The 15,614-nt window shown below is 27.6% G+C and overlaps 3 protein-coding genes across 8 annotated transcripts in view; 2 read left to right on the forward strand and 1 right to left on the reverse strand.

The window, feature by feature from the left end:
- Positions 1-5,718, forward strand: part of LOC112688458 (sorting nexin-7-like) — a 28,275-nt gene extending 22,557 nt beyond the window's left edge. For 2 of the 6 annotated variants that reach the window (XM_025561647.1, XM_025561645.1), the window contains exons 2-10: positions 3,589-3,717; positions 3,791-3,928; positions 3,986-4,096; positions 4,152-4,316; positions 4,446-4,641; positions 4,704-4,867; positions 4,925-5,050; positions 5,112-5,360; positions 5,419-5,717. In XM_025561647.1, the coding sequence (XP_025417432.1) occupies positions 3,616-3,717; positions 3,791-3,928; positions 3,986-4,096; positions 4,152-4,316; positions 4,446-4,641; positions 4,704-4,867; positions 4,925-5,050; positions 5,112-5,360; positions 5,419-5,466 (1,299 nt within the window). In that variant the 5' untranslated portion in view covers positions 3,589-3,615 and the 3' untranslated portion in view covers positions 5,467-5,717. Of the gene's footprint in view, positions 1-242; positions 576-617; positions 793-3,588; positions 3,718-3,790; positions 3,929-3,985; positions 4,097-4,151; positions 4,317-4,445; positions 4,642-4,703; positions 4,868-4,924; positions 5,051-5,111; positions 5,361-5,418 lie in introns of those variants that run through there. The other 4 variants (XM_025561646.1, XM_025561642.1, XM_025561643.1 and 1 more) reach the window with 4 other exon arrangements.
- Positions 5,719-6,068: 350 nt separating this feature from the next.
- LOC112688417 (protein aurora borealis) lies at positions 6,069-10,364 on the reverse strand. The gene is made up of 6 exons (XM_025561585.1): positions 9,605-10,364; positions 9,386-9,519; positions 9,247-9,329; positions 9,072-9,178; positions 8,828-9,009; positions 6,069-6,492 (listed from the first exon to the last, which is right to left on the reverse strand). Exons 1-6 carry the CDS (start codon positions 10,015-10,017, stop codon positions 6,284-6,286), a joined length of 1,128 nt encoding a protein of 375 aa, XP_025417370.1. The 5' UTR covers positions 10,018-10,364; the 3' UTR covers positions 6,069-6,283.
- Positions 10,365-10,496: 132 nt separating this feature from the next.
- LOC112688418 (probable 60S ribosomal protein L37-A) lies at positions 10,497-14,438 on the forward strand. The gene is made up of 4 exons (XM_025561586.1): positions 10,497-10,607; positions 10,770-10,905; positions 11,066-11,150; positions 14,335-14,438. Exons 1-4 carry the CDS (start codon positions 10,605-10,607, stop codon positions 14,384-14,386), a joined length of 276 nt encoding a protein of 91 aa, XP_025417371.1. The 5' UTR covers positions 10,497-10,604; the 3' UTR covers positions 14,387-14,438.
- The last annotated feature ends 1,176 nt before the right edge of the window (positions 14,439-15,614 follow it).

Genomic DNA, 15,614 nt, shown 5'->3' on the forward strand with positions numbered 1-15,614 from the left:
AATGAGCTCACATGCATTTACACATAACAGGTACAATTCACGTAAACCTATAAACGTCAACTGTTGTACACGTGTTTAACACATTGCGTTGAACATACAACAGGATAAATTGAAATTAGTAATGCAAATCAAATACGTTTATCAACACATTGCGAAAGTGGTCGTTTTAAGACCTCGCCGTCCGTGCAAAAGTATGTTTTTTTGATTTTATACACAATGACGTTTTGCACTACCTTCATAGCATCTATATTTTTACTTTCACCGGAATGTTACAAAAGTTTGACTTCATGCACGCACAACGCATCTTAACGACTAGAAAATAGGAAAATCAATATCGATCGAAGGAAAACGAAAAACGGAAATAAATAATTATTTATTGTTGTTTTCAGAGATGGTACACTGCAGCACTATACCTTCGGATAACACAGTTGTAGTTATAGTTTCACCAGGCATCCTCGAGGTTTTTTTTTTTTTTTGTACGAACGATTTCCGTACACGCTTATGCGTAGGAAAACAGTGAAAAATATGAATTTTCGCTCCTTCCGGAAGTCGTTCACGAAATAGGACGCTAGAGCGTATGTATACGTTTAGTAATATTTACCGCAGTATCGATTGAATATAGACTAAAAACTCGAATCACCCGATGGAACTTACGTACATAGTGGAACGACATTAAATGTAATAGTATTACCGCGACTTGCACTGTATCTCCGGGAGGTTATGCTTAAAGAATAAATGTGTGGGAGATACAATATACACACGCACTTCCGTTGTAAATCTCGCGACACGCAGGTAAAACATTTATTTATAGTTTAAGTACACTCACACACATATTACATCGCGTCTTTTCAATAAAACGAATTAATTGCGCTACAAAACAACGCGCAAAATGGAAAACGTTATTTGTATACTATTATAATATACAATCAGGGCCGGATTAAGATATTTTGTGTCCCGGGGCATAAGTATGTTTAAAGCTCTCTAATATTCAAAATTGGTCAATACATTCATCCTATGAAATAGATTTAAGTAAGATATTTTCAATATAAAAACAGCAAATTGATTTTATTTTTATTTTGAAAGAGTAAATCGAAAATAGTTTTTGACCTTTAATAAAATATTCTTTAAAAAATGTGCTCCTTTAAAATCTTGTACCCAGGGGTAGATGCTCCTCCTGTCACTCTTTTAATCCGGTTCTACATACAACATAGCATAGTCCACGTATTAATTATTGATGAAGTAAAAAAAAAACTGACGTCAAATGCACTAGTAAAACACTTAAATTACCTTATACTAAAGTTACACAATGATAATAATATATACATCACATACGTGCTTGTGTCACACTAAGTTTTTCACATTCCTACGTGCATCGTTATTTTACAGGCTGTGTCTATTATATAGATACGCGGTTAGTATTGAATTTATGCGAAATATATGTATCGTCGTGTAACCACTGATTTTACATAAATATACATCTTGTATAGTACCTACACTTGATAGGATCTTTTGTTGTCGTCTACATATCTACATTATAATGTATATGCGTTTTTAGTAATAATATAATGAATCATTATATCAATAATAATAACTAGAGCCCGGATTTATATGCATTTAAAAAGTGTCAAATATGATGCAAATATGTAAAGAAAAAGTGGCTAAATATGCAATTATATGCATTATGTTGCACTTTATAAAATGTGTTTTTTTTTTAAAAAAACCACACTTTTATACCAAATAAAATTCTAAATATTTTATCAAAAACAAAAAAATGATAATATCCACTTTATATTTCAAATCATTTAAATCAATATAAAACTTTTAAGAAACTTTATAATTTTTTTTTAGGTTTTATGAATATTTTAGATCATTTAAAGTTACCTACTCTCAAAAGACGAATAGAAAACTTAAAAAAAATACAAACATTTTTAATTTATTAAAAACCCATTAAACATGCATTTATGAAAATATTTGCAATAATCCTTGAAATGTGCAAAATATGCAATATAAAATTTTGTATTTAAATTCGGTGTGATATGAATCGTGGACATTTTAAACCTCCATAGACGTGCATACACTTAGTACAAACATGCAAATGCATATAAATATGGGCTATAATTATTAGTTATATTTATATATAAGGAACTTTATATTCATGAATTTTTGTCAAACAATAACTATTTTAGCAACAATCAATATTTTAGAAAAATAATCATTATTAATGATTAAAGTGAATATACAATCATATCGAGTAGGCTTATAGCTTCGCAATAGATATAAAATATAATACTTTATATTAAGCACGTTAACGAAATATAATTGTTTTACAAATTTATTTCTGCCTCACGGTTTTGTACAAGTCTAAAAAGATGTTGATCCCATGCCTACCTACATCCTCCTCACAACGGTAAACAATTCCATCCGTCGTCAAATGTCGTCACCTAATCGTCATTTAACGACCATATATAAAATATTATCTAGTATGCGCGATTATAATAATAATAATTAACAAATAGTCGTTATACCAATGGTAATGTTGTTAGCTGTTACAGCAGCTGTAATGACGACGTGTTTAAGTGGTCACAGTTACGTGTGTGCCTACAGAGTGATTACTTCAATGCGAGTTTAAAGGGTAAATGCAGAAAATATTTAAAAATTTTAGTTTTTTTTTTTTTAACTTTTTACTTGCAGCCCAAGTCTGAATTTTGAACAATAAGAACTATCGAACCCTATTAACAGACAATAGGCCTATACGTAGTACCTATATTATAATATAACGCAACGCAAATCAATCACGGAATAAAATAATATAATTTTTATCCGAGAAGTAAGTTGTTAAAAAAATCAGAAAAACAATCTAATCTGTCCTCAAATATATGTTTAAAACAATTTTTGTACTAAAAATGTATATTAGTTGCTATTTGAAAATCAAAAGATACATTACATTTTAATTTAGAACCATAAAGTATATATTAAAAGTATATTAAATTTATATATTAATATTTATATTTAATATTAAATTAATATATTAATAGTGGAATAATAGTAGCATATGAAAAATGTCTTAATTCCAAACAAACAATACTACTTAACTTATCCTAACGATTTCCATTACAAGGATCACTCTGTATATCATTTTATACACACCTAGAACAACGCCCATGTGCTTGTCGACTACGATTTTTTAATATTTTTTCACTTCCCAATAACATAATTCAACGATTTTGAAAAATATACGCGATACATGACAAAATCTCTACGAACTACAATCCCCTCCCCCCCGGCGTTCACATGTAGTGAGTGGCTTTTGGGAAGAGGGTTATCATCGTAGCCGACGGTGATTAAGTGGATTTACGATTGATAATGCAAGTCTAGTTAATAACGCTTTCAAGGTTATGTTTAAATTGTATGTAAATAACTTCGTTTGGAAAAATGATGTCAAGTCGCGGAGTTGTTAAGGTCCGACGGGTTTTTCAAAATACGTTTTCGGTAACGACGATAGTAGTTACTCCCGGGAATGTTGGACGTTTTCTTTTCGGCTGGTTCGTGTGATGGTGAAAAAAAAATTAATACGATTATGAATTTCAGTTATCTAAAAGTCGTGAACTTAATGGAATGATGACAGATCAGAGTTCGGCAGTACTTGAAGTGTCAGTCGAAGAAAAAGGTATCACTCCTATGCCGCAGATTCTTCTGAATGATACGCCCACGGTAAATGTAATTCATTGAATTTCATTGCACAATAGTGTTATTGATATTAATGTTATTCCAAATATTCTAATGTTTTCAGTTAGTATCCTTCCCCATGAACACCAACGACTTTCATCTCAAATTAAATTTTAGACATGACATTCAAGTACGTGTAGAAAATCCACAAAAGATAGTCGAACCACTTGAAACATACATTACATACAGAGTGTCTACAAAGGTAATGTTAATCATTCATGAATTGGACAATGTATTTGGACTAGTTTTTTTTTTTTAGGCGGATAGAATAGATTATCCTCATAAAGAATATGTGATTCGCCGACGTTACAATGATTTCATATGGCTAAGACAAAACATTGCTGCAGAATATCCTGATCGCATTGTACCTGTGAGTAGTTTATTTGAAAGTATTGCACTATTTGTATTAACATTATTATTTACAGCCTTTACCAGCAAAACATACAATTCTTGGCCAATTAGATAGATATTCAAAAGAGTTTGTAACATGTCGAATGTTGTTATTGGAAAGATTTTTGTCACGTTTGGTTGCTCATCCCATTCTGACAGAAGATAAACACCTTCGTGTTTTTTTAACTGCAAATGCTACGGTATGCATTTATAGTTGGAGACAAAAATAAAAAGATGTGGTTTAATTAGATTATATTGTATATTTAGTACAAAATTTAGAAAATATTTTTAATAATAAATTGTGTGTTTATTTTATAATTTTAATTTAGGAGTTCGCTTCTTATAAAAAACGTGGTACAGGCTTATTAAGACGCATGTCAAACAGTCTGAATACTATTTCTGTATCATATAACTCAAGACAGATAGATTTTGAGTTTGATCCCATTAGGAATCATCTCCAAGGATTATCTGAAAAGTTGGCCATGTTAGAAAAAGTAGCTCAGAGAATCCATAAAGAAAGAAAAGGTAAGTTATATAATAGCTTTTTGAATTAAAAATATTTTGTATACATTCTTGTGTGTATTTAGAACTGTGTGTGGAATCTCATCAACTTGGAGCAGCATTTATTGAGTGGTCTTCTAATGAACAATCTGTCTCTGCTGCACTGTCTCGTATTGGCCATACAATCACTGCCAATAGTTCTGCTTTACGTCATAATTTAATATCTAATTTTATTAGTGACTGGGCCCAAGTAATTAAAATTAAAATAATAATTTTTACAGATATAAATCAATATGTTTTTTGATAGCCACTCAAGGATTATGTTAGCTATATAGAATGTGTCCGTGAAACACTTGGTAAAAGAGATGCATTGCAAATACAATACGAACAGTCTCTGATTGATTTGGAGAAAAAAAAGGCTGATAAAGATAAGGTGAAAGTTACCCTTTTACCTTGTTGTAAAAATAGTTTTATATCTTTAGAATAATTATTAGGTTGCTAACAATGATAAGCCAATAATGTCATTCTGGTCAAAAACAGAAACGGACAAAGAGGAAAAAATTGAAAGAATGAGCCAAGTTATCCCTAAATTAGTGTCAGTAGTTGAAGCTAATCAAGAACGGTTGGATGTTTGTAGCAATGTTTTCAGACAAGAGTTTGGGTTGTGGAAATACCAAAAAAAATCAGATTTAAAAAATATGTTAACTGCCTTGGCAGAAAGCCATATTCAGTATTACCAAAATGTGAGTATGTTTCATAGACCCATTTTTACCATACTGTTAATATAAAATGTTGTTACAGTGTGTTACATCATGGGATTTGGTATTCAAACGAATGGCATCTGAATAAAATACCGAGCTTAATTTTTTAGTAAACAACAAAAAGCAAATTTAGACAAGGTATATTTTCTATTATTGTGATAATATTGATCAGATTTATCTCCAGACAGAAATTCATTAATGATCCAATGTAAATAAGATATACCATTGGAGTTAGGGATTTATATTAACATTAAATAATATATATATATATATTTTTTGTTATATATCATTCATTGTACTTTGTTGACATCATTCCATGTTTTTTAAGCTATTCACTTTACCAAACTATATATATATATATTTGTTTTTTTTTTTGTTTTATTGTTTAATATAAATCATATAGCATTTATTTATTAAAAAATGTTTTCATGAAATAAAAAAAGCATTTGTTTCATTAAAAAACTCGTATTTGCATAATAAATAACTAGTGTATTATATGTGCATTTTTAACAAATGATAATTTCATTTCTAGTTATCACATTACAAAAATTATAAAAAAAAAAAAAATTAGCTAAATAACACATAGTAAAATCTAATATATAACAATTATTGATTGTCTTCTATGAAAAAAATTAACTCAGTTTGTTATAATAGCGTGAAGGTTTTTTAAATTCTTATTTAAATGCTTAAAAAACAAAATAAATAGGATTATAATTTTGATCCCCTTATATAAAAGTAAAATAATTACAATAATATTTTATTAGGGATAGAAATATAGCCATATTAACAGTTGACTTGAAAATTGTCCACTGAATTAAAAATTATAAATTAAAATATTTGTACCTAATATTAAGTATTGCAAATGAACGATTTAAAAAAAAAAAATTGATACCATTATTTGAATGTCATCGTTCAGTGGGTGTAGATGCAATAAACATAACATTTTTGGAATTTTGTCCAAACGATGTCATACTGGACGTGTCCTTAATGCTCATAGTCATAGTTTGATATCCAGTATCTGAGCTACTTTCCATCATTAAGCTGGTTTTATTAATACGACGTCGTTTGGGCATTGACAAAGTTGACACAGGGGTAGTGAAAATAAAATCTCCACCTATAAATAAAAATAAACATACATGCATCATTAAAACAAAAATTTAGAGCAGGATACATTTAATATTAAATATTTCTAAAAAAAACTTAATAAAACCTTCTTTGCCCTCAAATAAATAAATAGTATTAGGTAATTCATAATAACAGAAGATTAATTATTTTAAACTTTTAAGAAATAAAGAAATTATTATTTCAATTTTTTTGATAAAGTCTTATATTATACTTAATTTATAAATTTAAAATAACATATTTTAAGTCTGAGAAGTAATATGATTCTTACAAGTTCAGTTTTTATTACCTTAAAGTGTATTTTAATAAATTACTTTTTTATTATAAAGATATTATAAAATTATATATTATAAAATATAATTTCATAAATAACACCTTCCTAATCTACATCTACACTTAGATCACCGACTAACTTGAGCAACCCATAACCACATCACAACATATAAATTTAAAAACAAAGTTCTTTATATAAACCGATCTAGGCTAAAGTTATTCAACTATGGGGAGCAGCTAATCCCTTTAACTTAAACAAAAATTCAAACATTCCAATCTAAATGTCTCCACTAGAGATTTACATGGGCAGTTTTTTCCGACCCGATCAGGCCCGAAATTTAAACTTACAATATGCCCTCGCTCAAGCCAAGTCCTTATTTTTTTTTTAGTCCCAATCTGCCCAGGCTCATTCGTAAAATGTATTATTTGTTTTTATCAGTGATCTATTTATAAATATCATATAGACAAATAATATATACATTTTTTATTATGATTTGCGATAAACCTATTCCATCAGTTTGAGAACATTTCATAGGCGCAAATAGGGAATTTCAATAGAGGGAGGGTCTTCAGCCCTATCAATTTTAACTGATTATAAATTGGGGTTTTATCCCCATACTTGATCAAAAATAATCATTAAATTATTATTATTAGTTATAAAAAATAAGAGCTGTATGTTGTAAGATAAAATCTTAATGAAATAAAAAAATAAAGAAACACAATCATATAAATAATAAATTTATATGATCTAAAATGATAATAAAACTGGAGGCTTAACACCTCCAAGCCCTACCCTATTTGCTTTTATAGAACATATCCTTATCTAACACAAATACTTGGTATTACTATTATACTCTTATATTATATAAAGTAGTTTTTATTTTGATGGTCCAAAGAAAAATACTATAATTCCAGCCACCCACAACCAACTTGCAATATTTTTATTATGCCACGGCCCAGTCCAAGCTGGTCCATGCATATCTCGTCTTCACCAAGTATCCAAAGCTCCATATTACCTATTTAATGACACTTCATAGAGATCTTTCTATCCCAAGTATTAAAAAAGTTTTAAACATCAACACTCTAATTTCCACAATCATCGAAACTCCCTGATTTTTTAACTATCTATTTATACTATTTCAGGTGACCCCAGAAGTCTAAAACAAACTTGATGTCATAATTTATTATCCTAAATTCTTATATTTTCCCCTCATTATCGAAACCTTTTTCTCATCTCTTAACATTTCAATGGGCGCACTATTATAAATAATACAACTGTTTCATATTTATTTGTTTATTCAAATTATATTCTATTTTTATCTTATCGGCGATCAAAGGTATTCCTCTAAAATGTTATGATCTATGTTTTAAATAATTTTTGAAGTTTTTCAGTTAACTTAATTGCTGACAATCAACCAAGTACTTATAGTATTGTCGCAAAATACAACACACACCATTCCGTGTACCTATTAATTTATGAATAATTTATTGCTTTCTTACTGAAAACAAATAGTAAAAATAATTTTAATTTTTTATGTATTAATAATATTTAAATAAAAACAACTTTCTGAATTTTTCTATTATTTATTTTATTATAAGATATATTTACAGTTTAAAATTTTTATGTAATAAAATATATTGAATTTTTAATAAATATAAAAATATTTAAATAAAAACAAATTGGTGAATGTATCTATTGCTTATTTTATTATTAGATATAATATGTACTATTATCATAACATATTACGACTGTTGTAAAATTTACAATGTGCAATCATTCTGGTTTCGAATAATAGCGCGCCCACCGGAAGGTTAACTTATTCAAAATTAATATCCAAAAAAAAAAATCCTGCCCTGTAATGCCTCCAATGGGTAATTTCCTAACCCAAGTCACTCAAGCTATGTTATACCACCATTAACATCACCTATTATAAATCTAAAGTAATTTTAGATCGTGTATTTATTTCATGAATGTTAAAAAAAAAATTAATAAACACCAAAAAATTATGAATATTATTTAAAATATAAGAAAATTATAATTTTTAATTACTTACTTTTAGTCTTTGGCGGAGTATTGTTCATATTACAATTATTAATTATTGGGGATATATCAACAGGGATATGGCAGTCTTTTGGTAATTCTTGTATGCCTAAGTGATTTCCAAATACAGGACCTTTAGCATTGGTGGAATTGATAAAACGACTCTTAATTGGACTAATACATTGATTTTTATGCCTACAATATAACATAATTATATTATAAAGTAATTGATTTACTTTTAAAGTATTTTCACTTACATTTCTACTGGAGAAATTGGGTCATCTTTGTCATTCATAAAAAATAATTTTCGTCGTAAAGTTGAATTATCTTTGGTAGGACTTATTTCACTGACATTTGTTTCAGTCTACATAATCCAAAATATTTTTACTTATTAATTTTTTTTATAAAATTGTATGCACAAAAATATTTTACCGAGTTCAAGAAATATGGTTTCAGTATTTCTTCAATATGATCAGGTAACTTGTAAGGAAAACTTAAGTTTGTTTGTGTTGAAACTGAAAATTTTGAAAAATTAAACATTTTAAAGTTTAGTAAATATAAATGATTTCACCTTCACGACAATTGATAATAGATTTTGGTTTTTTTTTTATTGATGCAGGAGTAGATGAAGAATTAGTATGAGATTCCCAATCAACAATTTGATTATTCCATGGGCTAGGAACTTTATGTGTAGAACAAAAATATCTATATAAAAGTGAAAAAAATCAAAAGCAATAAAAATATTAATATTAAAATACTTAATATTTTAGTACAATAGAATAATCTATACTTGTCAATGGTTTCTTGTAACTTGGATTCTGTTTCATCATCAAGATGGTCCTCATCAACCATACATTCATCTTCTATATGTGCTGGATTTATTTTGGAAAGATCATCTATATTCCAACCAAAATGGTTTTCTTGGCCAGGACTAATAGCATTTGCAAACACTGTAGGGCTAATTGTTGTCTCACCAAGCCGTTGCATTAAATTATCGTTAAAAGGATTATATACTTTTGGTTTTTGTCCATTATGGGTCTTGTACTGAGAGCGCAAAAGTTCAGTGGACATGCACCAGTGACGAGGTGGTTTAACGGGAGTTGGAGATCGGTTTATGTGAAATATTTTCCTATATGATGTTGTATCATTGGTCTCTGAATTTAACGAAATATCCATATACTCTACTTCTCCTCTGATCGCCATAATCGCACTAATTTCAAAACGAGGATAAAAAAAAAAATTTATGTTATATCTAACAAGTAGGAACACTTTTAACACTAGTTAAAATTAATGAAAACAAAATACATCAAGTGTACTATATAGACGAAAACCGAATGATTATATATTTTATTTTTTCGATAAAATAAAAACAATTAAACATAACTTAATGGGATCGTTGAAACTAGAGAGAAATTTATAACAAAACTAGTACAACAACAATGTAACAGTCGATAATTTAGGATAATATTGAGATCGAACATTTTTTTAAACGTCTTATTATATTTAAAGTGTTTAAATTTTTAACGGTTGTTCAAGAAGGCAACGACTCTAGTAAATGGTCAACGAACCAACACCATCACCAAAAACATGTAATCAGTACCGCCACCATCGCCGTTAATTCCATGGAGCTCGTGAGTATTTTCTGACATGGATAATTTTTACGTTACCATGACTGCACTGTACTCGTACTTCCCTACACATCTCATCATAGATTGTTAGGTTAACTCTATAATTTGTATGACCACTTCAGTGGTTGGTTGTTTTCATTTTGGGATTTCGTCCTCGGGAAAATGGTATGTACAATTTTGTTCATTTTTAATTTTTTATCTAACTTTATTCAGATGATCCTTCGGTTTCGCCCGTTGCTTGACTGTCAATTGTTCGGTTGACGAGCCACCGATAGCCTTTCTCCAGGCCATCCGACCATTTGTTTATAAATTCTGTGCGTTTTTCAGACGAAAGGTACTTCGAGTTTTGGTAAACGTCACAATAAGACGCACACATTGTGTCGTCGTTGTGGACGGTCTTCGTATCACATTCAAAAGTCCAAGTGCGCCCAGTGCGGTTACCCATGCAAGAAACTGCGTCATTGTAAGTATAAGTGTTGGGAAAAATCTGGATTTACCGAAGTTCGAAAATCCGAATTCATGAAATTCGAAATCCGTAATCTGAATTTCAAATCCGGATTTCATTCCCATCACTTTTCTTCGTTGTTAGATGGTGTTTTAAATCGTTTTATTTTCATTTATAGACAATTGGAGTGTGAAAGCTCAACGCAGAAAGACTACTGGAACTGGCCGTCTCAGACATCTGAAGATTGTTCGTAGGAAATTCAGGTATGTTTGTCAATTGTCATCATTAAGTTGTTGTGTTAAACTTAGTTAAAGAAACATGCGGTGATGTAGACAAATCATTAATATACGCTAATACGACTGTTTTTAAAATGGGTATTTCTTGCCCTCTCTGAGCATTGTTTGGTTTACATAGGTAATATCTGATATTGACAATTACTAGTTATGAAATTACATTGGTCTTAATAATTATATTCTAGTATAACCGAATTAAAAATATTTGCACTTTCTGAATGTTACTTTTTATTTGCATCTGTTAAAAAATTTATTAAATTATGGTTTTTTTTTATCAAAAAATAACCTTATAGGTAATTGATCACTTAAGAAATATTATTTCTTTGGCTTCATGTGTTCTTTATCTTTATTCAAATGATTGTCCATCTAGTTTTGGATTATCTAAATTTTTCCTTAGAAATTCTTTAATTTATGTTATTAAGCAAGGGGAATATTGATTTATAAAATAAATACAAAATTGTTGAACCCATTAACAGAAGCATTTGTAATGTTTAAAGCATGGATTTATATGCATTAAAAACCAATCAAATATGTTTTAAAAAAAAACCTTAAATATTCATAAATGTATGTACTAAAATGTTAAATTATACACGAAAAATAAAAATATAAGCTAAGAAAATCTTATATCTAGGGAACGGATTTATATGTAATAAAAATACAGATATATGTATATATATATATATATGTAAGTTTAATTTATAAAATATGTGCTAAAAACATCCAAATATGTAGGAAAAAAATTAAATTAAATAAAATATATATATATATAATTAGGTATTAAATTATCAAATATGTTATGTTGCCTATTAGATCTGAAAATAATTTTAAAACGGCTAAGCATAATATCAGAAGGCGATAATTTCAAATTTTTAGAAGGGTGTCTGCCACTCATTATGTCATTGATTAATTTAAAATCAATATAGCCTAGAATTTTTTTCTGTAACAGTATGAATTTTTTTTCTTACATCTTCTATTGGTCTCCTTATGAGTTTTCATTTTGCAATCATTGATTAAACAATTTGCATACTTTCATTTAAGGACATATTTTTGTTTCTAATTTTGTAAATGTATGTGCAATAAAACTAAAATTCACTGGGATGATAATTAAATTTGTCTTAAATGTTTTATTTTGCATAATATTTTGAGCTTTTCTAATAGCGACAGAAGTTACTAGATCTAAATTTGAAATAATTTTTTGTACTTTTTTATAGAGAAGACGTATGAATGATGAAATGATAAAATATATTTAAAAATATTTATTAATTAGTGAAATATGTATAAATATGTAATTATACAAAAATATGTAAAATAAAAGTAGCATCATATTAATAGGAATGATTTAAATTGTGAATATTTCTTATCAAATCATAAATATCTCGTTTTAATAAAAATATGTATTTAAATATAAATCTGTTCCCTATTTAAATCTTATCTTAGTGTACCTATGTATTTTATTTCCCTGATTATTGATCAAAGGTTATATTTAGGAAAATCGTTTATACCTACAAGTATACCTATTTATTTATTTTAATATAAATGGAAACTGTAAAATTATAGTATTTTTTTTCTTATATTTCGAAAATGTCTAAAAAAAAAAAAAACTTGAAATATGGAATACGCTATTAATATTGTAAAATAAGCCCTTGAAATAGAAAAATGTCAAAATATGCAAAAATATACGCTAAAAGAGTTTCATTTTTTAAATTGTTATGTTATGAAACAAATGTTGTGCTCACTTAGCATATATCAACCAGAGTAAATAAAAAAATTCATACAAATCTGTGCTTTAGTAGTAATGTTTCAATTCAACTAATTTAAAGTTTGACATATTAATAATATTTCTATTATTTCTAGTTTTATTTATTTTTTATACAATTATTTTTGAACATTGTTTGGTCAAGTAAATTTAATAATTTATATTAAGGCCATCAAAATTCTTGCTTCTCATAATTAGAACAAAATAAAATTTTATAGATGTCTTAATTGTATCCACAATACTACTAAAACAAAATACAAAATACTGAGTTTTATTTGAACTCGTGTTTTTACTATTAACCTCTAAGCGGTTACACCATTATCTAAAACTAAAATGGAAGTACATTGTAAATTTTACTACCGTCATAATATTGACAGTAATAAATTAACAGTGCATTCACATCGATTTTTTTATTTAAATTATAATAATTATTTATTCAAAAATACATATATAATTTATTATAATACATTTTTGTAGTTATATACTCTTTCTGTTTTCATATAGTTATTTTACCTTCGTAGATGTAGAATTTACTTTCTCCCAAATTAGTTTTTTAAATTTATTTCATTATCTGAAAAATCTTATTCTGAATAGCTTTCATGGTCAATTAAAATGTCATACAGTAAACTTTATTAAAATTTGCTTGACTGTCATGTGATTCAACCAAAAATAATGTATAAATGTTTGTTGTAAGTATGTATCAAAAATGTATAAATTATATAAAAAAATTTATATTATATATCAATGTAGTGATATACTTATACATGCATTTTAAAGGATTTTTAATTTTTAAAAAAAAACAACTTGAATAAATTATTCGTTATTAATTTTAATGTATTTATGAATAAAAAAAATTAAATAACACATATTAATTCCATTTGTCACTTAGTTTGATAGGTAATATATAAGTATGTTTACACTCATGGGTTTTTTACTTCAAAGTTCAATTCAACTTGTGTTTCAACATTAAATTCACTTTCATCTAATGCTTGTCTTAATGCAATAAATGCATGCTTTTTTCTGATCTCACTAGCGACGTCACAAATCAGTCGTTTTCTAGGTTGTTAACAAAAACACTTGTCGGATTCCCATGTACTTCTCGGTGTTAATGCGGCTTACTTAATTATTGCAAGTGCAAATATGCATAGGTATCCCCATAAGATAATATATGATTGAGAGAGATTTTATGAAAATTAATTAAAATTAAATTGTTTATTTGAAATTATGAAGTTATTTTGGTTGATAAATTGTGCAATGATGTTAAATTTTATTAATATACGCTAATACGACTGAATTTAAAATGGGTAATACTTGCCCTCTCTGAGCACTATTTTGATACAAAGTAATTTAATTAATATTTAACGATTCAAATTTATTTTTATTTTATTTATTTTTCAGAAATGGTTTCCGTGAAGGCACTCAGGCTAAGCCCAGAAATAGGCAAAGTTAATAATGTTTTCTTTTATCTTGAATAACCATTTAAAAATATACAAATATCTTTGTAAATATTGTTTGTTTATTTTATTTACAAATTAACCTAACTTTACTTGATTATATTATCAATTTTTTATCATCAAAAATTTGTTCAATTATCCTGCTTTTAATTTTTTTAGTACATAATATCCGTGGTAAAAAATATGTCAAAAATAACAAAGAATTAAATATTTTGATTAAAAATCATAAGTTATGCATATAACACAAAGAAGACACGCAGTTAGAAGAATAAAGTACATACAACGACATACCTGGGTCGTGTTAAGTAAAAAAATAGTTAAATGTATTTTCATACCTTTGAATCACCACCAAAATACTGATAAACCTAACAAATTATTTGGAATTCAAGTCATATTTTTTACATTATATCCATACAAATTGGGCATTGTGTTGCAAATGACTTGTACGGATTAATTTAAAAATATGACTTGAATTCAGAATACTTTGTTAGTTTTATCAGGCTTTTGGTGGTGATTCAAAGGTATGAAAATATTTTGACGTTATGTCAATCGAAAATATATTTAGAGATACAATTTTCAATTTTATAGTATTATTACTGTTTTGTAAACTTAATATAGAGGATTTACATTGATTGGCACCAATAAATTGTAAATTAATTTTTCGTTGGCTACTATAATATTATTATAAGACACATAAACTGGACGGAGTGGAAGAAATAAATCGTAGATTGTTTACTTTATGTGGAAGGGAGAAACAGTATAAAAAGAGTAAAATATTATATAGTAATTCCCAGAGAGGGTCTAATAACACAACATGGGTTGATAATTGAGGTATGGTGTGATGGAAAAAAAGTGAATATAATAAGTAGTAAACGAAATTGAGAATTCGGTGGTGCAAATTAATAGGAAACAAAGTAAAAGCTGTATGGAATTTTTGAGGGAAATATAAATGAAGTTTGAAAAATAATGGCAACTTGTATTAAGAATATAGCAAAAGAAGTTGTGGATGGAGTCAATAGTACGCCAGAAAACAAAGAAACGTGATTGAGGAATGAGGAGATTCAGAGAGTAATTACAAGTAAGAAAAACAATTTAAGTTATGATAAAGAAGCAGGATTATGGAATATAGGATAGAATATAAAAATGTAAAATAGTGAAGAGTGTAGTAAGCAAGGCGATGCTTAATAGGTATGATGAGTTATATGAGAGACTAGGAACACGGGA

This window comes from Sipha flava, unplaced genomic scaffold, assembly GCF_003268045.1.
Source record: "Sipha flava isolate LNK unplaced genomic scaffold, YSA_version1 38_pilon_pilon, whole genome shotgun sequence".
Taxonomy (NCBI): Eukaryota; Metazoa; Arthropoda; class Insecta; order Hemiptera; family Aphididae; genus Sipha; species Sipha flava.